Source organism: Pelophylax lessonae (assembly GCF_965119305.1).
Source record: "Pelophylax lessonae genome assembly, chromosome: 13".
Taxonomy (NCBI): Eukaryota; Metazoa; Chordata; class Amphibia; order Anura; family Ranidae; genus Pelophylax; species Pelophylax lessonae.
In genome coordinates this window covers 68,014,578-68,039,983 of record NC_138780.1, presented here as the reverse complement: position 1 = coordinate 68,039,983, position 25,406 = coordinate 68,014,578, and the positions used below count along the sequence as shown (strand labels likewise).

General features: G+C 43.8%; 1 protein-coding gene across 1 annotated transcript in view; it reads left to right on the top strand.

The window, feature by feature from the left end:
- RAD51 (RAD51 recombinase) overlaps window positions 1–25,406 on the top strand; it is a 72,534-nt gene that overhangs the window by 25,973 nt on the left and 21,155 nt on the right. The window contains exons 2-7 of the mRNA XM_082275088.1: window positions 5,090–5,227; window positions 7,617–7,734; window positions 7,853–7,944; window positions 13,825–13,919; window positions 16,600–16,713; window positions 24,473–24,602. Of these exons, the coding sequence (XP_082131214.1) occupies window positions 5,090–5,227; window positions 7,617–7,734; window positions 7,853–7,944; window positions 13,825–13,919; window positions 16,600–16,713; window positions 24,473–24,602 (687 nt within the window). The remainder of the gene's footprint in view (window positions 1–5,089; window positions 5,228–7,616; window positions 7,735–7,852; window positions 7,945–13,824; window positions 13,920–16,599; window positions 16,714–24,472; window positions 24,603–25,406) is intronic.

Sequence of the window (25,406 nt, the reverse complement as noted above, 5' to 3'; positions counted from 1 at the left end):
AATCAAGTACCCGAGTCAGTCATGGTTGAGCTCCCAGCGTCACGTCCACGCTTGCAGTGGGAAGGAAGTCGCCGCTTCCCGGACAAAGCATCATCCCGGAAGGCGGCCAACAATCCTCCCCATATAGGGGCGCGAGATGGAATCACGTGCCGAGCGCAGTGGCGTCAACAGACGTCACGCGTGCGGCAGTGATGGCGTGACGCCGATGCGCCGTGATAGGACCGCCCACATCGCCCGCGTCCAACCAGGGCGGAGGGGGAGGAGGGGGGCCGCCAGAGCGCATCGCAGCTCCCGGCATGGAACAATGCCTATCTGATAGGACTAAATTGTAGCAAAACAGAACATGTCACTGTACACATTGAGTGTCTACAGAGTAGTCAGGGAAAATCATCAGCTTAGCCGCTTCATAGTGCAGGGAATCCAACTTCCTAGCCTCCCGCAGGACCAGATCCCTGTCCCGAAGTTCAGGAGGCGAAAGATAAACGTGCGTGGCGGCGATCCCGGGGGGCCACGGGCTGCCGGCATTCTATGCGCCCTCTCCACCACAAAAAAGGGGGAGAACTGTGCCTGAGGGAGGAGGGAGCGCAGCAGCCGCTCAGTGAAGGAAGCAGGGTCCGGACCTTCAGCCCCCACCGGTAGGCCAACCACCCGGAGATTATTCCGCCTGTTCCTATTCTCAGCATCCTCCGCCCTGGACTCCAGAGCCTTCACTTTGACTTTCAGGGTGTGAAGTATGCCTTTATGGTCATGAACAGTGTCCTCCCCCACCCGGCGTTCAACCTCCGCCACACAGGTGCGGAATTTGTCCATGTCCCTCCGCAGGAGGCCAATATCAGACTGTATAGAGTCAATCTTACCTGTCAGGGTGGCTTGGCAGGTGTTAATAGCCAGCATAAGTGCGGTGAAGTGGTCAGAGTCGCGCTGAGCCGGGTCCGGAACATCCGTCTGGGACGCCATGCTGGAGCTTCTGGCGGGAAGGGCCTTGGGGACAGCAGAAGAGGAGGGTTTACCGGACTTCGGATGGTGAGAGGAGCGGGAGCTACGGCGCGTCACCTCCACAGCACGAGTCGAGAGAGCTGCTTCAGAGGACCGGTAGATGCAGGGACCAGGTAAGTAATGGCGATTCACACGGAGCTCTCTTACTTAGCGTCCACTCCGGTGGCCATCTTGGACACGCCCCCATGGGCCTGTCTTTGAATTATTGGTGGCTGCAGGACACTACTTGTGCTAGCCACTGCACTTCTGGGAAACGCCACGTCACTAAGTGTTACTGCAGTGCTGGTTCGACTACAACCAGGATGTACTAGCCCGCTGGTGCTTGCCAGTTCACCAGAAGGTTGAGCGGCATTAGTACCGACACTGCTGCATTAGAGAACCCTGCGATTGTTGCACCTCAGCAACGGAAGAATGGGAGCGGGTACACCTGACCTTAGCAGGGACCACTACTCCATCAGAGATCGGTCAGGGTGCCGCTGCTCTCTACAAGTTCGAATACTGAGCCTGGTTCTGACAGTGAGGCTTTCCCATCACGCTCATCTGTCATGCTCGGTATCGTGTAGGCCTCTTCACTAGTGTACCTCTGGAAATTTTGGCCAATTAATTTATAGGCACCTAGTGTGACTCAATGTAAAAAAAGAAAACGCCTGGTTGTCAAGGACTGTTTGAACTGCTAGTGCTAGCAGAGATCAGGCCTGACTCTAACGCTGAAGTTTGATGTGCTGTGTATTGGAAGTGACCGTAATCTGCTGATACGGTACTTCTTGAGGAAGGGGCTAAATGCAGGTGCTGGCGGGTGTTGGGGCTGATCCTGCTAATGCTGCGTTTTGGGAACACTATTAACCTCATCCTGCTCGCCCTATAGGCGTTTGACGTTGGGAATGTGGTTGTATTATCCTAACCGGATGTCATATGACGGCGGCAGGATAATACGCTCTGCACCCCCCCCCCCCCCGGGGGTGCACAGATCGGCGATCGGTGATGCGAGGTGTCAGTCTGACTCCCTGCATCTCCGATCTCTGTAAAGAGCCTACTGACGTAGGCTCTTTACCATGTGACCAGCCGTGTCCAATCACAGCTGGTCACATAGTAAACAGGAAGAGCCATTGATCGGCTTTCCTCAGTACGTGCCTGACAGGCACGAGTAAAGGAGCGCCGATCGGCGGCTCCCCTGACGGGGGGGGGGGGGGTCCTCACTGGTAATCAGATCATTGATTACCAGTGCAGACCCTCGGGGGGGGGGGGGGGTTGCCACTAGAACCACCAGGGATGCCCACCCATGACCCCAGGGATTGCCACTATGGCCACCAGGGATGGCAATCAGGGCTCAGGGAGCCCCCCATTGCCCTCTCCATCAGTGCTGCTCGCCAGTGCCCTCCTCATCAGTGTCGCCCACCAGTGCCCATCATTGCCATCTATCAGTGTCGCCCACCAGTGCCCATTATTTCCCACCAGTGCCGCCTATCAGTGCCCATCAATGCTGCCTATCAGTGCCCACCAATGCTGCATATCAGTGCCTCCTCATCAGTACCTGTCAATGCAGCCTCATCAGTGCAGGAAAAAACGTATTTATTTACAAAATTTGTATAACAAACAAAAAAACTTCTTTTTTTTTTTTTCAAACTTTTCGGTCTTTTTTTATTTGTTTAGCAAAAAGGAAAAAACCCAGAGGTGATCAAATGCCACCAAAAGAAAGCTCTATTTGTGGGGGGGGAAATGACATAAATTTGGTTTAGGTACAGTGTTGCAAGACCGTGCAATTGTCATTCAAAATGCAACAGCGCTAAAAGGGGAAAATTGGCCTGGGCAGGAAGTGGGTGAAAGTGACCTGTATTGAAGTGGTTAAACTATTGGCTATGCTAGTATAGTTCTGATCTGATCAAAGATATTGAGCAGTTCAGACACTTTACTAGTAATGGAGGTGTTTAGTGTGTGTGTGTCACTGGCTATCAAAGGGTTAAAATGTATTACTAAATATGCGGCGGGCAAAGTGATACGTTAATGCTAACTGTCACCTGTGTCACTAATAGTAATCAGAATAAAGATCTGTACTCTACAATAGTGACACTGACACGGCAATGAAGGGGTTAACTGGGGTGATCAGGGCGTTAAATCTTAGAGGATGTATGGCGGGCACCCTAAACCTACCTGGGACTGCTGCTAACTACCACTGTCGCTCACACTAATTGAAGTCACAAGTGACACTAATAAAGTGATCGGTAAATTATCTGAATACTGTATATAGTGACACTGATGGGGAATGAAAGTGTTAACTGGGGGGGATCAAGGGGTTAAATATGTACTGGGGTCAGTGTAGTGGTTGTGTACTCGCTGTCTGGTGCTCTTATGCTGGAACCTAAAAGGGCTCCAGTAGAGAAGATTGCATCATTTTGTGTGCCTGTGTTTACATTACAGGCACAGGACACTCTGCAATTGGTCACAACTGATCACCAGGTCCAGGCCAAAAAAAGGATTGGCTTGGACCTGATGACTGATTGGTTCTGAACCGAATCGGCAGATTGCTGGGACAGCATGCACGGCACCGACATAGTTACGTCGGTTCGCCGAGCCGCCTTGCCGCAGTAAATCTGCGGCAGGTGGTTGGCAACTGGTTAAATACCTCCCGCCTCTTGTAATACTAATCAAATTTGTAAGTTTATGAGAAACCTCAAATGCCAACTTTATTTTTTTTATTTTTTTTTTTCAAAGGCCTTTTATGTAGTGTTTTTCTTCTATTGGACCTGGTTATGGAGAACAATGAATGTTTCATTCTTCAGCTCAGTGCTGGCTTCCTGGATGGTCATTATTCTATATAACCAGGCTTGCAGTCCTAAAGAATGCTCTGGTAACACAGTATGTAAATACTGCACATGCCTGGCCTGCCTGTAGCAGGTGAAATATATATTTTTGTATGTATTTGAGGTCTGCCATTATCTAAACAGGTAATGGAGTTGTTGGAAAGGATTTTGCTTAAAGCATGAACACCCAAACAAAAAATGTATTATCCTGCAGCTTGGATGTGGTGGCTCTGTTTTTTTTTTTTTTTTTTAGATTTACTTGAGTCAGAAAAGCACTTCCTGTACTAGGGTGACGATGCCTATTCACCCTACTGTACCAGGAAAACAGATAAGGACTTTAAAGAGTTTTTCTCCTTCTCCATAAGAGGGGTGGGGTTCTGTAGCCCTTGGAGATAAATGATGCGGTGTACGTTTTAGCTAATACCAATGTAGAGAGCATAGGAAGTTTATCCGCAACCAAAAGGTATGTTTTTATGTATTAAATAGATATAACAAAACACTTTCAATGGTATATTTAACAGACCAAAAGTGTGCCAGTTTTGTTAGTGTTTATGTTTACATACCCTATAAAGTGTAATTGCACTCTTGGTTCAGTTACGCCTTTTTTTTTTTTTTCTGCTTGCCTTACTGCCTTCCCTCCACCAGTCTTTCTACTCGTCTCTAAACCAGTGATATATTATTAATGCCACATAGCCACTTGTAAAAATGTGGGGAGCCAAGTTTGTGCAAGCACTGTGCATTGTACTCTGTCCTATGGAGGAGAGTTCATACTGCTGTTAATGGATTTTGAACTGTGAAGTCACATGGTTCTGTTTATACTAGTCCCTCATGAGTTGTAATGTGTATAACCATCTTGGCACAAAGTTCGACAATAATCCATATGTAATTTTCTTACTCTGAAAAAATGGTTAATGCCATAACAAAATGAATATTTGACAGTTTGATTGTTCTGTATAGCCTGTTTATATGTTGGCATGAAATGTCTTATGGATGGCCAGAAATGAAGAATTGCCAGGAAAGCACATTTTGCTCTTGTGTGGCTTTATACAACAGTCTGGACTGCTTCACTCGCCATTATTCACTATATTTTCATTCAGTCATTCAGATTTGTTCCATAGGTAAGTGGAATTTGTTGTGTTATGTACATTGGCTCTTTATCAGCCATTGGGGTTAGGAAGTTTCTTCAGTCCTGTCTATCCACAGCTTAAAGCATTTATTCCACTGAATTTCCCATGACAGAGAACAATGGTTGTAACTGAATATAACAAATGTTTTTTTTTTTTTTTCCTGTTAAGCAATGTGGCATCAATGCAAATGATGTGAAGAAACTGGAAGAAGCTGGATTCCATACAGTAGAAGCAGTTGCTTATGCACCAAAGAAGGAACTTCTTAATATTAAAGGCATTAGTGAAGCCAAAGCTGACAAAATTCTAGTAAGTCAGATACCATCATACTTTTCTTGGAGAAGCTGACAGATTCTTTGTTGGGGTTACAAGACTGTAACCCTTAACCCTTTCGCTGCCAGGTCTGCTACCACTGGGATTGTGTGTGGAACTGAGGCAGTGCTGCCGTCCAATTGATCACACACACCCTAGGTACTAGCGCCCCGCCATTCTTTCCGGGCTCCGCTTGCCCATCTGTGGGCCCGGGAGCGATATGTCCTGTGCTGGAGGGGGGAAGGAGAAGAGTGGGCACACATCCGCTCTACTCCCCTTCTTGCTGTAACCTGGAAAGTTACTTCTGACGTCACTTCAGTGTCAGGCTCTGGGTGTCCCCGGCTAGCTTAGCCGTGAAGGAATGTTTTGCAATGTGCATTGCAAAACATTCAATGGAGCACAGGGGTGATATGCAGGGCCTTTTACACACTGCATGTCTCATTAAAGAGAACTTAAAAAGCGTCACATAGGGGAGTCCCCTATGTAATGAGAAAAAGTACCTATTTTTTTTTCTCCAAAAAAAAAGTTACACCCAAGCAGGAAATTCCCTTATCAAAACAAATTTGAGGCCCCACCCCCACATATAGGCACATATGAACATAAACTCATGGGCCGAGGGCGCCCATGCGTGAAAACAGATTGCAATACATGTTGGGTATCGCCACACACTCCGGGGTGGGGAGCTATAATAACACAAGACTTCCTCCGTAAAAAAAAATAAACTGATACCTATATTGGGCTTTTGAAGCATCACCTATAGAAAATATAGGGGTACTGAAGTTTGTCACCATTGCATGGCACACACAAATTTAAAGTTGGACATGTAGGGTATCTATTTACTCAGTGCCACCTCCTCTTTTAGATTTTTGGGTAGTTTTCTTTTTTTTGCCCTAAAATCCACTTAGTATTTCTTTTTTTTTTGTTTTTCACTGAAATTTTGCATTCCTGATACCTTTTTGTGTTAATAACGAGGACTTAAAAAAAATAGAACTACCACAAATTTATTCTCTAGGCTTTCTGCTTTCAGAAAATATATAATGTTTGGGGGGTTTTGTGTAATCTTTAAGCTGAAACTTGTTTTTTAAACGTATGCAAAAAAAAAGGCTCTGGCAGCGAAAAGGTTAAACCGCTTGTAGTGATATGAAAGGAGGTGTGCTGTACTGAGCATGATCAGGCAATATAATTGGTTGTGGCAGAAATTTGTTTAGGATACCAGTTTGCCCATTCCCAATATGCAGTATGTACGTATTGAATGTTTTCAGCAACTCTCTGATGCAGCAGTGTGTCTTCTGCTATGGTTGTAACTTCCCTGGTCCTGCTACACACAGATATAACAAATATCTTCCCTACCTATCATCATTTTAGAGCTTTAGTTTTTTTTCTTTTCTGCTGCTTTGATCAGTCACATAGCACGCTCATTCACTGCTGCTACAAACCTTTGATTTCATTAAATCCTCTCTATATATTTTGTATATTTTATTGTGCAGAGTGACTTCAAGAGCACTTCTTTAATGTCTGTACTCAACCCCACCATGCTTTTAATTTGAGCATTAGAAAGCTTTACTTATGAAGCTGCCATGTGTTGAGACAGAAACAATGTCCTTTTGCAGCCTTGAGCTCTGTGTTCCACTATGAACTCCCTAAACTTATGAGAGATGTTGAAGCTGCCATTGCTGCCCTCCTGAACTTGGTAGGTGCCTGTCTGTGACCCAATGGTTGTAATACTGTCTGAGCCACTGACCTTGAACTGGTATGCAGATCAGGAAAGTCAGAAAAGTTTGAAGTCCTTATGTGCATGTTTGTTTCAGGTCAAAGTATTGAAACAAGGTGAGCCTGTTGGTCAGGCAACCAACATTTGTAAAAGTATGGATAGAAATGCGATCTCCCTGTTTCTCGCTTGACAGGTTTATTTTAAAGCGAGCCTGTTGGATGGAGAACCTTTCACACAGCAATACCATCTAGGACGTGTTCTGCTTGTGTTTTTATTGGGTGGTATGTTGAAACTTTGGTCTTGAGGAGTTAAAGTGGCACTACTACCCAACACCCAACAACTAGGTATGTTGGATAGAGCCCCCCTTGCAAATCTTTGGTTCTTCCCACAGACCCCTACGTCACTACAAAACACTACACAGTTGTGATGTAGGATTTAGAGGAAGGAATCGCTGTGGACATGCTGTCTGACACACACCAGTGCCAGATAGTAGCTGTGCCCAGAGCTTTTCAAGAAAGTGAATCACCTCCACAGGAAAAAACTTTTTACATAGTATTGCTGTTTTAAAGGCTTTCCATTACTTGACAAGGTAGCTTTAATACTGATTTCAAACTTCCTAAAAGAAGAAAAACATTTCGCAGGTTGTAAATACAATTCTCTGTTTTTTTCCTGAAGGCAGAAGCTGCTAAACTTGTTCCTATGGGATTTACTACAGCAACTGAATTCCATCAGAGACGTTCTGAAATAATACAGATTACAACAGGCTCCAAGGAGCTGGACAAGTTACTACAAGGTTCACACATTTTCCACTTGAATGGAGTAATTTATATTATGCTATTTTCTAGAAACATTGGATTTATGTAGTTAAAGTGGTATTGTGTAATAATTTATTTTTTATTTTTTAAAACCAGGGGGTATTGAAACAGGGTCCATTACAGAGATGTTTGGGGAGTTCCGCACAGGAAAGACTCAGTTGTGCCACACGTTGGCAGTGACCTGTCAGGTAAGCACACGCAAATCTGTATAACTGCTTTTTTAAGTTGTTTATAATTTAGCACTTTAAATATTGTATATATTAAAGTGTCCCTGTTGCCAATTTACAATTGGAAAAGAAAATAACTTGCCTGAAAAGAAGATGGTTACCTCTCCTGCCACATGTGCAACTGAGTCGTTCTGCTGAAAGGGGGAGATAGGTGTGTGTCTATCAGTTTGAAATGTCTAAAAACTCTGCTACCCCAATGTGATAGCACTGTGCTCCTGAGCAGCTTGTTGGCATACCTTTTAGTGCTGCCATGTGGGAGGAATTGGGGGAATATGCATCCAGAAGTTCCAGGTGTGTCCGCTGCCTTAGGTGGAATTTGGGTAGTTTCTGCTCCTGTTAAATCTGCTAAAAGGTTCCCAGTGTGGAAATTGGACTTCATCTTTTTTGCTGTTTAAGAGCTCCCAATAAAAAAAATACTTTTTTTTTTTTTTTCTCAACTCTTTAAAATGAAAACAGGAAAGCTTCAGAACCTTTTTTTAGAAGCTTTTTGGTCATTATTGCACACATAACATAATTTTAAAGAATCATTTTTTTTTTTTTTTTTTTTGAATCGTGTTCCTAGTGCCCACAACCACTACCCCTCTCAACCACAGCCACTGTCACATTCCATAATCGGTGCAGCTGTGCTGGGCTCTGCCTACACAGCCGCCATTCATTCACAACAATTTTTGGCATGCAGTTCTCAATGAATGGTGATGAGCAGAAAGCTGTAGGACTTGTCGCCAGGAGACATTGCACCCATGGTTCAGAGATCCGGTGCAATGCTTTTCAGGCTGTTTTGGGTAAACAAGTGTATGTATGTATGTATATGTGTATGTATGTATGTATGTGTATATATATATATATATATATATATATATATATATATATATATATATTTCTCTAGCGCGCATTGACAGACGTAGTCCTCGGTGATACACCACCTTCGGGTTATGTTGCCTCCACAGGAGCAGGACTAGACAGGAAATTAAAAAGCTCTGGCCACACCCTAGGGGCAGTCCCAGAGGGTATATCCTCTCTCTCTCTCTGCCTCAGCAAATCAGTTATTTTCTGTCTAGTTAGGAGTAAGGACCTAGATACCTTGCTGGGATCTTAGGTCCTGGCAAGATTTTTTTCTTAAAGGATTTTTTAGACAGCTTTTTTTTTTCTCCAGTGTTTCTGTGAGATCTTCAAGCAAGAAAGCTGAACTGGGCGACGGGCTGGATGTTCAGATCCGGTGGTCACCCCAGTTCAGCCTACGAGCGCGTGCAGGCCATAGCTCCGCGCTGGGTCGGCCGCGACAAAGTCCCATTAAAGGACTGACCCCGCGAGTTAAACGTCTCGCTGAAACGCCAAAGACCATGAGTCACGGCGTCCATATCGGTCGACAGCCCTCCCGCCCCGGTGGAGAGGGGTACTGTCAGGAGTTGGTGCCCGCCTGGTTCCGGTATGGTGAGTAGTATGTTCCTCCTTTTCCCCTGACGGGTCTTGTGGTGAACGCGGGCCCCTCTCTGTATGGTAAGATAGAGTCCCTCTCTATCCTATAAATGACACAGATCCTCCTACTTTGAGTGTGATTTTATGTGCAAAAAGCCAGGAGGCTTGGTTTGGGAGCGAACAATCTAATTGTATACATGTTAAAAAAAATTGTAATCTGTGGCATTCTGGGAATCTTACGGTGATAAGAATAAGCTACCTACCAGTCAGAAGCCACGGACATGTAGACTGCCTTCCTAATCAGATCTCCAGCTATTAGCAGGCCTCCCGAATGGCCATGCGGTCCGCCAGGGCCGGTACCGCCAACCACGCCAAATCCCCATGCAGAGAGAGTGTTGTGTGCCCTGCAGCACACCGCTATTCAGTACAGGCCGCCGCCATTTTTTTTTTTTGCTGGATCGCACGAGCCGCCATTTTGGCGTAGCCTCGTGTCTCCAGCATGGGGGCGGCCATGTTTGAGGTGATCCAAACACCTCGTGGAGCTAGGGGAGGCGCCGGAAGGCGTGCAGAGGGGCGGAGCCGCCTCCTTTCTTCCTGGGCAGCCAGCCAAAAGACTTCCTGTTTGTCAAGACAGCGCTGTAACCTGTTGCAGTTAAACTCTGAGCATCAAGTGGTGAGCCTGGGGGTCTATCTCTCTCTCTCTCTCTCGATCGATAGGGATCCCTAGCAGGTAACACTAAGGGGCTTTTTGTGGCGCTGGGGGTCTGAAAAAAAAAAAAAGTTTTTTATTTTTGAATTATATTATCCAGGAAGTGACTGGAATTATCATGGACCCTGCCACACATATTCCCCCACCTGTTTCCCTCGAGGGGGCCACGGGACCCGCCGGTGCACAGAGTGTAGAGTCATTTACACTAATTTTGGAGTCTATGGTGGCTCGGGTGGAGGCGGCCTGTCAGGGACGGGGGTCAAGGAAGCGACCCCCGCCTACCCCTATACTATCTGACACCTCTGACTCTGATTCAGAGATGGTCACTGCAGTTGCAGGTTCCTCTGCAAGGGCTGTTATCCCAGGTAAAGCCCCCTCAGACAGTGAGGAGGACGCTTCTTCTCCTGCTATAATTCAGGAAGAAGCATTGGTGGACGCACTAGTTGTGGCAGTGCAGGAAACCTTAAAACTTGAGGCTTTACCGGCAGAGGCAACTGAAACAGAGATTCCTTTTGGTACTAATAAGCCCATCAAAACGGTGAAGGTTTTTCCTGTACCCAAATGTTTCGGTAATCAGATTAAAGGAGAATGGGAGCATTCTAAACGTACCTTTACTATTTCCAAGCGTATTGCTAGACGCTATCCGTTTGAGGAATCCATCATTAAGAAATGGACGGTACCACCAGTGGTGGATCCACCTATTTCCAGGCTGAATAAAGCCACGGTTATCCCAGTGGAGGACACTTCGTCCTTTAAGGATCCGGTGGATCGAAAGATGGAAGCAGAGTCCCGCACCATCTTCTCTCTGATAGGGTCAGCATTTAGACCAGTAATTGTTATTGGTCTAGTTTCCCAGACACTTACGGAATGGGCGAAAATGGTACGCCAAGACCTTAGGGGAAAAGATATTCCCCAGGAGACATCTGATTTGATGGAACAGATTATACAAGGGCTACAGTTTATCTGTGACGCAGCCTTGGACACTACTCCCTTATTAGGGCATGCATATCTATGTCAGCGGTGATCCTCAGACGTGTGCTGTGGTTAAAATGCTGGTCAGCTGACCTAGGTTCCAAAAAGACCTTGACAAATCTCCCTTTTCAGGGGAATCGTCTATTTGGGGCCAACCTAGATGAAATCATTAAGGATGCCACTGGGGGCAAGAGCACTTTTTTGCCACAGGCTGCTAAAGCTAAGGGACCTCGCAACAAGCGAGGACCTTTCTTTACCGCCCATAAAGGGCGCCCGGCTGGTACTAGCGGGAAAGGCAAGACTCCTCCAGGAGGGTTCAAGAAGGGCTGGTCGGACAAGCAGAGGACCAACCCAGCCAAACCCGAAGCAAAGGAGTACACAGCCTGAAGGTGCGCCCCCACCCGGTTTCAGGGTGGGGGGACGTTTTCACCGGTATTCAGGACATTAGATCGAGCTTCAACCACTACTACCGGTGCGATTCTTCCCTTCCAACATTTAAGTACTACAGGAAGCGGTAGTTACCGTTCCCTGAATAGATCTTTTCCTTTACCTTTTCCTAAGATTAGTCGCTATACCTCACAGGAATCGGATCTGGTTGACCAGATAGGCCAAGTAGCCTCTAGTCGGGTGACTTCGGTCCCTGAGGTTCAACCAGAAAAGATCACCCTTCCTGATAACAATCAGGTATCTGATAAATGTGTGGGAACAGAAAACGACCAGACTTTCTCGGTTGGTCGGGGCCAGATACCTCTAGGGACGCCTGGTTCAGATTCTATCAGCGCCAGTGGTCCTAGAAATTCTAGGCTGGCCTCCTCAAGCCGGCCTGGCCGACTTGGACATGCTAGTCGCAGACGTTCCGTGGGAACTTCGTCTCAGGGAGTGTCTGTGGTCTCAAGGACCAATTTACCATCATGCTTTACAGTCGCTGGGTTTAATGGCCTGGCCATTGAGACCCAAGTACTGAAGGACAGAGGTTTGTCTACTTCAGTCATTCCTACCCTTATTAAAGCAAGGAAAGCGACTTCCAGCAAGGTCTATTATCACACATGGAAGACTTATATTGCGTGGTGCGAATCTTTAGGATTTCCTCCACGTACCTATTCGGTGACTCGAATATTGGCCTTTTTGCAACAAGGGGTTGAGCAGAAGCTAGCCTTGAGCACCATCAAGGGTCAAGTTTCAGCATTAGCAATCTTCTTTCAGAAACCTTTAGCTACCAAGTCCTTGGTGCGGAATTTCATCCAGGGGGTGCGGCACCTGGCTCCTCCAGTCCGCGCGCCCTTACCACCCTGGGATCTTAATTTGGTTTTGTCGGTTCTACAGAAACCTCCCTTTGAAAACATCAGGGAGATTCCCTTGCTTACTTTATCCCAGAAGGTGGCCTTCTTGGTGGCTATTACTTCTGCTCGCAGGGTGTCAGAACTGGCTGCATTATCATGCCAGTCCCCATACCTAGTGATTCATAGGGATAAGGTAGTACTTCATCCTAAGCCATCTTTTCTTCCTAAGGTGGTTTCAGATTTTCATCTGAATGAAGATATTGTACTACCTTCCTTGTGTCCTCAGCCCAAGCATCATCGGGAACATGCGTTGCATTCCTTAGATGTGGTTCGGGCAATCAGGGTATACCTGAAAGCTACGGAATCATTCCGTAAGACGGATTCACTTTTGGTGATCACGGATGGCCCCAGAAAAAGGGTTTGCCTGCATCTGCCGCGACCATTGCCAAATGGATTAGACAAACGGTGGTACAGGCTTATTCTATTAAGGGTCAGAGTCCTCCGTTCCCTGTTAGGGCGCACTCCACTCGAGCGCTCAGTACTTCCTGGGCCTTTCGCCATCAGGCGTCAGTGGTCCAGGTATGTAAGGCGGCCACCTGGTCGTCGGTACATACCTTTACAAAATTCTATAAAATTGATGTGACGGCATCGGCGGATGCCTCATTTGGCCGCAAGGTTTTGCAGGCCGCAATTTGAGGAGACCGGTAGTCTACTTCGAGGGTTTTTTTCTGTTTGAAAAAAAAAAAAAAAAAATTTTCTCTTTTTTGTTGAGTCTCATCATTAAAGATGAGCATTGTAAACTTCTAGTTGGCACCGGTTGGGCCTTCTAGATTGGGATTTGATTTCATTTTCCCACCCCTCATTTGTGATACTGCTCTGGGACGTCCCGAAGGTGGTGTATCACCGAGGACTACGTCTGTCAATGAGCGCTAGAGAAAAATGGATTTTTGTAAAATCTTACCGTAAAATCCTTTTCTCTTAGCTCATTGACAGACGTAGTCCCCGCCCCTCTGTTTTTTGAGTTGGGTTGGGTTAAAATCTCTAAAGACTGCTTTTTCACATAACTGATTTGCTGAGGCAGAGAGAGAGAGGATATACCCTCTGGGACTGCCCCTAGGGTGTGGCCAGAGCTTTTTAATTTCCTGTCTAGTCCTGCTCCTGTGGAGGCAACATAACCCGAAGGTGGTGTATCACCGAGGACTACGTCTGTCAATGAGCTAAGAGAAAAGGATTTTACGGTAAGATTTTACAAAAATCCATTTATATAATGTGTGTGTGTGTGTATATATGTATGTGTATATGTGTATATATATATATATATATATATATATATATATATATATATAATATATATATATATATATAATCTATCCTCTGCAAAAATAAGCTTCAAAAAGGTGGACTAAAAAAAAGTAACCTAATTTAAATATTAGTATATAAGTGTTTTTATTTTTTTTTTTTCAGCTCCCAATTGACAGAGGTGGCGGTGAAGGGAAAGCCATGTACATAGACACTGAGGGCACTTTTCGACCGGAAAGGCTGCTAGCTGTTGCTGAAAGGTACTGTATGCTTTAGTTTGTGTGTAATATATATATATATATATATATATATATATATATATATATATATATATATATATATATATATATATATATATATATATATATATATATATATATATACACACACACACACACACACACACACACACACACACACACACACACACACACACACACACACACACACACACACGTTGCAAAGACGACAAGGGAGATTTAGCCACAGAGGACAGGGAAAAGGCGGTAGTGTTAAATAATTTCTTCTCTTCAGTCTTCACAAAAGAATTGGGGGGCTATACTAACCCAGCTTGTAAGGCCAAACTAAACACACCTTCAGGAAATATCACCATGGCTAACAGAAGATAGACTTAGAACTAAACTAGAGAAACTTAACATAAATAAATCACCAGGACTGGATGGCTTGCACCCGAGGGTTCTTAAAGCGCTCAGCCAGGTGATTGATAGACTATTATTCTTGATCTTTAAGGATAGTTTACAGACGGGTATGGTGCCAGCTGATTGGAAAAAAGCCAACGTGGTACCAATATTTAAAAAGGGGCCGAGATATATCCCGGGTAACTATAGGCCGGTCAGCCTATCATCAGTAGTCTGCAAGATTTTGGAGGGGATGTTAAGGGACCACATACAAGACTTTAGTAATGAAAACGGTATTATTAGTAGTAATCAGCATGGATTCATGAAGAATCGTTCTTGCCAAACCAATCTATTAACCTTCTATGATGGAGTGAGCTGCCACCTAGATAAAGGTAAGCCTGTGGATGTGGTGTATCTGGACTTTGCAAAGGCCTTTGACACTGTTCCCCACAAACGCTTGCTGTACAAACTAAGGAAGGTAGGTATGGACCATAAGGTGAGTACCTGGATAGAGAACTGGCTCCAGGGGAGGTTGCAAAGGGTGGTGATTAATGGGGAGTACTCGGATTGGGCAGGTGTGGAAAGTTGGGTCCCCCAGGGTTAGGTCCTGGGACCAATCCTGTTTAATTTATTCATAAATGATCTAAAGGAGGGGATATCGAGTAAAATCTCAGTATTTGCGGATGATACTAAACTAAGCATGCCAATATCTTCTATGCAGGATGTGGAAACCTTACAAGCGGACCTGAACAACAAAATAATGGGGTGGGCAACTACATGGCAGATGAGGTTTAATGTTGAAAAATGTAAAGTAATGCACCTGGGTGCCAGAAACCAGAAAGCAAGCTACTCACTGGGGAACCTCTGGGTGAGTCTAGGATGGAAAAGGACCTGGGGGTACTGGTAGACAACAGGCTTGGCAGTGGCATGCAATGCCAAGCCGCTGCAAGCAAAGCCAACAGAATACTGGGATGTATAAAAAAGGGGATTCACTCCAGAAATAAAGAGATTATTCTCCCACTCTACAAGACTCTGGTCCGGCCACATCTGGAGTATGCTGTCCAGTTCTGGGCACCGGTCCTCAGGAAGGATGTTCTGGAACTGGAGAAAGTCCAGAGAAGGGCAACAAAAATAATTAGGGGAATGGAGGACATCAGCTATGAGCAAAGACTACAAGCACTGAACCTATTCTCTCTGGAGAAGAGACGCTTGAGGGGGGATATGATATCAATGTACAAATATTGTACTGGCAACCCTAGCATATGGAAAAACCTATTCAGAGAAAGGGAATACAAATAAGACACGTGGCCACTCACTAAAACTAGAGGAAAGGCGGTTTAACCTTAAAATACGCAGGGGGTTCTTCACTGTAAGAGCGGTAAGGATGTGGAATTCTCTTCCAGAAGCAGTCGTATCAGCAGGGAGCATCGATAGTTTCAAAAAACTATTAGATGGGCACCTTAAAGACCACAACATACAGGGGTATACAATGTACGGTTAACAGCAAACACACACACATCATAGGTTGAACTGGATGGACTGGTGTCTTTTTTTTCAACCTCACTAACTATGAGATGCTCAAACAGGAGTATCGTATGTAAGAGGCCTTAGTGCGGGTTCACATTATTGCGGATGCGCTGATCGCATGTTATTCGGAGCGCACTGCTCCTTCATTACATGCGATCTCCTGTGCGGATGCGAGTTCAGCCATACGCTTTGTATGGCTGAATTCGCAGCGCATCCGCACCAAACAAGCACATGAGGCATTTTTTGAGCCGCCTCAGAATCGGATCGCATAGTGGTTCACACTTGTGCCTTCCGATTCTGTGCGTACTTGAAGATCGCACTGCAATATGTGATCAAACTGGGGTGTCGTTAATATTGAATTGACACCCCCTGTGTATCGCATATGGCAGTGTGAACTGCCAGGGGTGCGGATGCGATGCGGGATCACGCTGCATATTTGCAGCGTTCCCGCATCGCTCAAATGTGAACTGAGCCTTTAGGGGCTTGTTTTATTCATGTAATCAATTTACAAACCTTAGCAAATTTACTTCTAAACAAGTCTTGCTTATGTGGTGGTTCATAGTTCTTGATCTCCCCTGCACGATAGCATACAGGTAGTCAGGTTCTCCTTTTAATTTCTTTTCAGCTCTTAGTTCAGTGATAACCAGAGACTAGTAGTCTGATCAGACATGGGCATGTAAGCCTTTGTAAACATGGAATATCATTATATGCTTGTAATAATGGAAATTGCGCTTTGTTTTGGCTTGTGAGATTTATTTGTTTTTTATTTTAATAGGTATGGTTTGTCCGGCAGTGATGTTCTTGACAATGTGGCTTATGCTCGGGCATTTAACACAGACCATCAAACCCAACTTTTATATCAGGCATCTGCCATGATGGCAGAATCCAGGTAAAGTTGTTTTTGTTTTTTTTCTTTGTTTTTTTTTACCATGGTTTGTATTAATGCAACATTAAGATCATTGTGCAAATGTACAGAACTATACCTGTGGATTGTAAAAATATGATTCTATATCGCTTTTTTTTTTTTTTTTTTTTTTATTGTGGCTCTGATACTTTCACCAGTTTATGAAGCTGATTTTGTCCACTTATTTTTGCAAAATTTTAACACTGCTAAACATAAGCTGTCAAATCTAATTTCCAGGTTCTAAAACTTGACATTTTCTTGGGAAATTTTGTCACCATAGAAAACCTGGTTTAATCTATTAATCGATAGAGCAAAACGGGAAAAAGTTTCTCAAGAAGGCATAATTGGTTTCTACTTCGCCAGCTACATGTTGGCAGTAATTCTTTTTATATCAGAATTTACAGGATGAATCAAACCATGCAAGATCTCTTTCTGATTCTTGGTCCCCTTTAATAGACTTAACCTTTTTATTTATTTATTTTTTTTTTTATGGCACCCTTTGAAATTATGCAAAATCTTTACCCCAGTCTGAAGCATAGTTCACTTTCACATCAGTCCGCAGCTTCCCTCCCGCCATCTACATCCTCAGCTTAAGATGTCATGACACCCTGGTTGAAAGTGTAACTTTTTTCCTCAGAACACCCAGTAATGTGAGTGTTTTAACATTTCAAGAAATAAAATAGATTTAAAAGCAAATTCTTTTGCACATTACAAATTTGACAAGGTGCTAAATTTCTCAGATATCCATCCAGCCTTGTCTGTCTACAGCTCTGGGTTAAAATCTAGGTTAGTAAATACAGATTTTTGTTTTTTTTTTTTTGCAGTTTTCCCTTAACATTTGTAGACCCACCTGCAAAAGTGCAGTTCCAAGAGAACAGATCCCTTTGTCCCTGCCTGTTTTAATAGAGAACTCTGTTTTTAACATTGTATCAGAAGCAATTTTAAAGTGTTGCTAAACCCACAACTGTAAAATCAGTCTGCATATGCAGTAAACATGCTTATTTTATACTCACCGTGGAACGCAAGGGGTTAATCATCTGCACTGTGTAAAAAGGCTGTTTGAGCATGTCTTCTCTGATCCTCCCCTTCTCCTACAGTCCCCATGTTATCTGCTGCTAGAACAGAGTCTTGGGGGCAAACACTGTTCAGACAGAGAGGGTCAGGGGTCCTGCAGCCTCATAAGACAATCAGGGGAGAATGAAAGCTCTAGATAAGCAGTGATGGAGATCTCTAAATAGAGAATACTCTAAAGAAACAGTTGTAAATGAGGACCATCAATGATGTAAAATGCAAAGATTCATTGAAAAGCTGGCATTAAATGTAATTTTACAAAAATGGTGGTAAAATAACACTCCAGACAACCAGTTGACAACATAAAACAACCTTGTCTAGGCAAGCACATAAAGCGGACCCCTGACACACACATACATTCCAATCAAAGGTTCTCCTAAATCTAAAGCATATGAAAAATTGTTGGTTCATGACTGTATTCCAAAAGGTGCTTTCCAGTGTATTAAACACGTGTTGTGGCTGCTCTGTAAGACAGATTAAAAGTTCTACAGAGAGAAGGAAAAAAATTAAATGTAAGAAATTTCACAAGGCGCTTATGCAAAATAATGAAAAGTGGTTCATGGATATATTGCAATATTTCCACAATTGTCTGACCACAAAAACCATGCAACTTCTGGAGAGGAGACCATGACGCCCCCCCCTGGTAGGCAAAGGATGGCCAGGAATCCCTGCCATAAGCGGTATCCTTAAAGCTACTACAGTGCCCTCGAAACCATCCCCCCTGGATGATTGATTACTGGAGTGTCAGGAGGCCTCCCCTCTTTTATGCTGTAACCTTACAGCAGTAAGGTAAGGGTGTAGTACATCCGGAAGAATCCCATCCTTATTTCACCACTGCCCACTGTTAAAGTCACCCCCCTGATTAGTTCACCTGTACCCCCAGCGGGATTACCACTCACAAGATCTCACTTTTTACTTACGTTCATGAACTTCTATGGTGTAATTCATGCATTGAATATTTTATTTTTTATGGACTGTCTTATTGTTTTTAGTATGTGGCCGTGTATGATTTATTAAATATTTCTTAATTATTGGTGTCACCATTCACAGTATTGGCACTGAAGTCATGTTATCTTGTTTATGGACTGCTTTAAGGGCTCTTTCACACACTCCGTCCGTTGGACGGAGTCCGTTTTTCTCAGCGGGAGATCGAGCCGCCGATCCCCCGCTGAGCAGCAGGAGGACAGCTGTGTCTCCGCTCTGTGTGCGGAGACACAGCTGACAGTTTCCCATGCATCTCTATGGGGGAAATCGGATGTCAACGGACCGTCAGTCCGTTCTCACCCGATCCCATCCGATCCGCTGGACGGATGGAAAATGGGGTTTCCATCCGTCCAGATTTGACGGATCGGGTCGGATGTCTCCGCTGACATCCGATGCCCCATAGGAATACATGGGGGGACCGTTCAGATCCGCCAAAAAACGGACAGGCGGATCTGAACGGTCCGCCTGTGTGAAAGGGGCCTTATTGCTTTCAACATATGATCTTGTAATATGAAGATTTTAAATATTCTTTGTTGTTTTTTTTGGTATCACGTATTCACCACTCACATTATTGCCACTGTAGTCGCCTTATATTTGTAAGCACGCTATTGTTATCTTGGATACCCGCAAAAACTTCAGCCATATATTTTTTTATGATTCAGTCATTTCTTTGCATCATTATTACTTTACAGTGACAATTGTATACCCACTTTGTTATACACCCACTGGACAAGCCCCGCTCCATTACCTTACTAACTTACCTTACTACTTTTGCTATATACTCAGTTTCTTGGTTAGGCTGAACTAGGAGCTGCAGCTCTCTTGTTTTTTTTTTTTTTTTTCTAATTTCTTAATTTCCTTACTTTTGCCTTGATAGCGCAGGGGCCTTTCACATACTGGATAGAAGCCACAGTTCCGGCTAGAGTCCTCAGCAGGACTAGGAGGATGGAATAGTCTCAGTATGGTCACAGAAAATCAATCTTAGACAGCATGGGATACCGCAGAGTAAGCATGTAAATCAGGGAACTCATGGGGTGACTCACCCGTCTTGCAAGCTCGACCGTTCTACTCCATTAGAGGTAAATCCCCGTCCAGTGACACCAAAAGTCTATCTTGGAGGGCAATTGGGTAGAGTTGCAGAGTGTCCAGAGGACCAGTAGCCAGATTCTGGGAGTCACTCACTGCCGTAGGGACGTACACTTTGTCAGGATGTATTGACGTTGTTTACTTTTTATAGTGAGAACATACCAGTGGGCCAGTCATGAGAATTAAAAAACTGCACCAGGCATGAGGACTATCGGTGTAAGGGAAAGAATTTATATAGACTGTTTAGAGAGGGGATATTCTCGTAGAACCTTGAGAAGGGCTAGGAGTCTGGCAGGAGAACAAGGATCGATCTTAACCCCAAACGAACAGAGGTTGTTAAACAAAATGCCCCCTTGAGAATCCTCACTGAATATGGGGTAAAATGGGAAGAAGTCAGAAAAGTGTTTGACCACTGGAATATCCTGACTAGATCGGAGAAAGTAAAGGAAATTGTGGGACCTAAACCCCTGATGGTGGCTAGACAATCGAAAAACCTGAATGACATGTTGGTACATTCAGTTTCAAAAGAAAACTGATAGAAATTGGCTAACTGTCCTCTCCGCTCTTAAAGGAATGTATGCATGTGGTCATTGCAACATGTGTAGCTATGTTGATAAAACTGTTTTCTCTGACTCAAGTGGCTTAAATAATTACGAGATTAAACAGTTTATAAACTATGCCACTACCAGGACCCTATACATTATTAAATGTCCATGTAAAAAGTTATACGTGGGGAAGACCAAAAGTCAGCTGAAAATGAGATTTAGGGATTATCTAAAAAGTATTAGACTCAGGGAGGAAACTCCCCTGGGCCTACAATTTGCGGAGACCCATGGAGGTAACCCTAAGGGCCTTAGAATCAAATGCTTCCTGGCCCTCCAATTGCAACCCAGGAGAGGAGATTTTGACAAGTATTTTTGGAACCATGATTTCGAAGGCTCTCCCTGTGTTCTTTCTTGCTCTGCTCCAGCCGCCTTACCAAATGGATAATCAGAGGATTTATGTGAATGTGTACTGACTATTCTCTGACTGCTATTACTAACTGTCCCCTCCTCCTCCTTGGCTTTCTGGTCCATGTTTCCTCTGAGTATAGCGGATTTGTCGGGTTCTTTCCTGATCTTGATCCTAGATTACCCCCTTGCCCCCTCTGCAAATGCCATTTTCCTTACTGAACTTCAGTTTTGAATTAATGAGGAGGAATGAAAATAATAAAAATATGCTATAAAGTACTGTGACTGTTAGATTTAGTTTCTAGCTTCCTAGATGTAAAAACAGTTCATGGCCTTAACCACAAGATGACGCTATACGATGTTACTATGTTTAATTGAAATCGGGTGCGGCTATTCTCACTATAACAAATAAATGTCGGTACGTCCTAACGAAGCTTACATGACGTATGTGAAACGCGTTGACGTAATCAGCTCGAATGGACCCTGTGCTTCACACTGCGTTCCATGTCAACAGTTTCCAGATTTCCGGTTCTGACCTTGACTTCTGGACGCCCAGTTACTGTCCCTACGGCAGTGAGTGTCTCCCAGTATCTGGCTACTGGTCCTCTGGACACTCTGCAACTTGGGCCAATTGCTCTCCAAGATGGAGTTTTGGTGTCACTGAATAGGGATTTACCTCCAATGAGTAGAACAGTTAAGCTCGCAAGACTGGTGAGTCACCCCATGAGTTCCCTGAGTCGCATGCTTACTCTGCGGTATCCCATGCTCTAAGATTGATTCTCTGTGACCATACTGATACTGTTCCATCCAACTCTAGTCCTGCTGAGGACTAGCCAGAGCTGTGGCTTCTATCCACTATTAAGGATAAACTGTTCTATGGAACCTGGTGAAAGGACCGCTGTGACTGCGGAAATGAGATACCTACCTTTTTATATATGGTCTAACCCATTGCTATTTCAGCCATGACTTCTAAGTGGAACTCAGTCCCTATACACCACTCCTTTCGAATAACAATCTTCAGCATAATTGCTCCTGCCCTGGATGTAAAGGCGTTTATCTCACCTTGCATATGTACTGTCCATGTTAGTATTAACCCATGTGTTTAATACACTGGGAATCACCTTTGGCATTTTTCCATACAGTCATGAACCAACAATTTTTCATATGCTTTGAGAACCTTTGATTGGAATGTATGTGTGTGTCAGGGGTCCTCTTTATGTGCTTGTCTAGACAAGGTTGTTTTGTGTTGTCCACTTGTTGTCTGGGGTGTTATTTTACCCCCATTTTGTAAAAATTTTATGCCAGTTTTTCAATAAATTTTTACATCGTTGATGATCCTCAGTTACAACTTTATCTTTAGAGTATTCTCTATTTGGAGATCTCTATCACTGCTTATCTGGTAGTATATCAGTTGTAGAGGTACTCGGTCCTATTGGACGGAGCATCGACATGCACTGTTGGCAAAACCGTTCCCTGTATAGTGAGAGTTTGAATGGACTGAGGACCCTGCATCTTTTTATTAGTTAGCATGAAAACTCTACCTACAAGCTTTAACCAGATGTTGATAGAAGTCACAAGACTGATATGTACTGCTGATGAGAAAAGGTTTTTAGCAGTTTATATTTACTACAATAATTGCATTTCCATATTCTGTGTACTGTGGGAGACCATTTTATAGTGAATGTAGGGTACTGGGTTTAGTAACACTTTAAGAAATCCTCTCCTATTTCAGTCTACAGCCGGCTAGGGTTTTCTAACTGGACAGAAAAAATAAATCTTGCTTGTAACACTGGAAACTATACATCAAACCCAGAGAAATGGAATTTCCTGCTCCTGTGATTGGCCCACTGCTTTTTATTTACAGTACATATTGGGTTACATAGTTAGCCTGGTTGAAAGACACATGTCCATAAAAACAAAAATCAAATAATTATTACAATCCTTGATTCATAATCCCTTGACCCACAGTTGATCCAAAGGAAGGCAACCCCCCCCCCCCCCCGAAAGGCAATCAGATATTCCCTGGATCAACTTTACTTATAAATGTTAGTATCCAGTTATATTATGTACACTTAGGAAAGAATCCAGGCCTTTTTAAAGCGATCTACTGAGCTAGATAGAAGCAGCTCTTGAGGGAATCTATTCCACATTTTCACAGCTCGCAAAATAGGGCCTGGTCATTAAGGGGGAAAATCTTCCGGTCCAGAACTGGTTAAAACCAATCTTTGTGAACATTCTGGTGTCAGACGGTCACTGAATGGGTGAAGTTACTTAAGGGGAATTTTAGAATCTGAACAGCTCCCCCCAGCGCTGATTGAACTTCTGGACCAAATAGCTCAAGCCCTTGTGTTCATGTGTGATGTGTCCATGGATGTGGCCCCCTTAGTGGCCAGGTTGACTGCAGTGGGGATTGCCATTAGACACATGGTGTGGTTAAAAAGCTGGTCAGCGGACCAGGCTTCCAAGAAGGCATTGACTGATCTTCTCTTTATAGTAGAGGTTGTTTGGAGAGGAACTTTGTAAAGGATTGGCTGCATCTGCTGTGACCATATCGATCAGGCAGACTGTTGTTCAGGCTTATTCACTGAATGGTCAGGTTCCTCCTTTCCCTGTGAAGGTGCATTCTACTAGGGCGCTGAGTGCCTCCTGGGCTTTTCGTCATCAGGTGTCAGTAATGCAAGTTTGCAAGGCAGCAACTTGGTCATCTGTGCATACGTTCACAAAATTCTACAAAGTAGATGTGTTGGCATCTTCGGATGCCTCTTTTGGCTGCAAGACTTTGCAGGCTGCTGTTTAAAAGAGAAGCTTTTTGTCTTTTTGAGGGTGTGTGCTTTTCTAGGTGAGCTCCATGTTACCTGGCTGGCTAATTTTAGCCTTTGGAAAGTTATGTTCTTTGCGTTGTTTTTTACACCCCTCATGCATATATTGCTTTGGGACGTCCCACTGGTCGAAGAAGATATGGAGCTGTGTCTGTTAATGAACGATAGAGTACTTTACCATAAAATCCTTTTCTCTGAAGTTCATTGACAGCCGCAACACCCACTCCTCTACTTGTGAGTGAAATGGGGTTTTTTGTCTTCTAAACACTGCTTGCAACGAAACTAGGGGCTCTTGCATAGTGTGTGGGGTTAGGTCTACAGGGACAACTGCATAGGCGTGGTAAAGCTTTTTTCCTGCCTAGTGTCCTATTCCTGATGGGAGGAGCATAACCCAATGGTCTAAGAAGATATGGAGCTGCGAAAGATTACGGTAAGTACAAAAATCTATTTTTTTTTTTTTCCCAAAGATGTGCTAAAGTGTTTAACCTTTTTTTATGTTTCTACATCTTCTGTTTATACCTGTGCTTTATTATAAGCTAAGGGCAGCTTCACACTATCCTGCTGTGCTTTTGCTAAAGCACAGCTAACCCATGGTTTTCATGTGGGTAAGCTGTGCTGTCCCATAGACTTCTATAAAGTCTTGTGGTTTTGGTGCAGTTTTAGAAAGCGCACCAAATTCCCATGCAAGCTTCATCTTTGGTGTGCTTTCTGGGATCATACCAAAACTGCAGGACGTCATGAAAGTATATGCGAAAGCACAGCTAACCCACACGTAACCCATGTTAGCTGTGCTTTGGTTTGGTTTTTTTTTATATCGTCTTTTTTTTTCTCTAGGTATGCACTTCTCATTGTGGATAGTGCTACTGCTTTATATAGGACAGATTATTCTGGAAGAGGGGAGCTTTCAGCGAGACAAATGCATTTGGCCCGCTTTTTGAGAATGCTACTAAGACTTGCTGATGAGGTTTGTACTCTTATTTGAGATTTTAAGCAAGGCATGTGCAGTAAGTTTTGTGTGATAATTTCAAATTTAGTACAGTATGTTTTTTTATATGAATGTCTCTGGTTTCAAATTTAGTACACTATCTGTTTGTTTTTTTGTTAGTGTTTTATTTTTAAATGATGGCTTTATTAAAGTTTTTTTTTTTTTTTTTATAAAAAGTCTGAAGGTTTTTTACCTTCATGCATGTGTCCTTACAGCTTGAGCTTGATGGCTGTACAAGAAATTAGGTCCTCCAAAGTTTAACTCAAGTCCTTGCCAATAATCTGTTACCTGACTTCAACAAACGGTACTTTTATTGGTGGTTTATAATTTATACTACATTGTTGCCTAAACTGCATTTATTTACAGCGAATGCTTCACTGTTATCTGTCCCTGCATTCATAAAGTTTTTCAGCCTAATATTCCTATTGCTTGGCTCCATATGTGGGTTTTTTTCCCTTCTAAAATGGTTGTGGAAAATAACGTCCATAAAGTACAACCTTAGTGATTCTAAAGGATAATTTTTTTTATATAAAGAAACCTGTTATACTTGCCTGCTCTGTGCAATGGTTTTAGAAGATCCGCCTCTTCTGGGGCCTCCTCCTCCTGATGCTTCTGACTCCTCCCCCCCTACCAAGTGCCCCTACATCAAGCCTGAGCCACACTGTGTGGCCAAGCCCTGCTCCCTCCTCACTGGCTGTGATTGACTGAAGCAGGAGCCAATGTTCTGAGAGAAAACTGCTGCTCTCATGTACAACACTGGATGGGGCTTAGGTAAGTAAAATG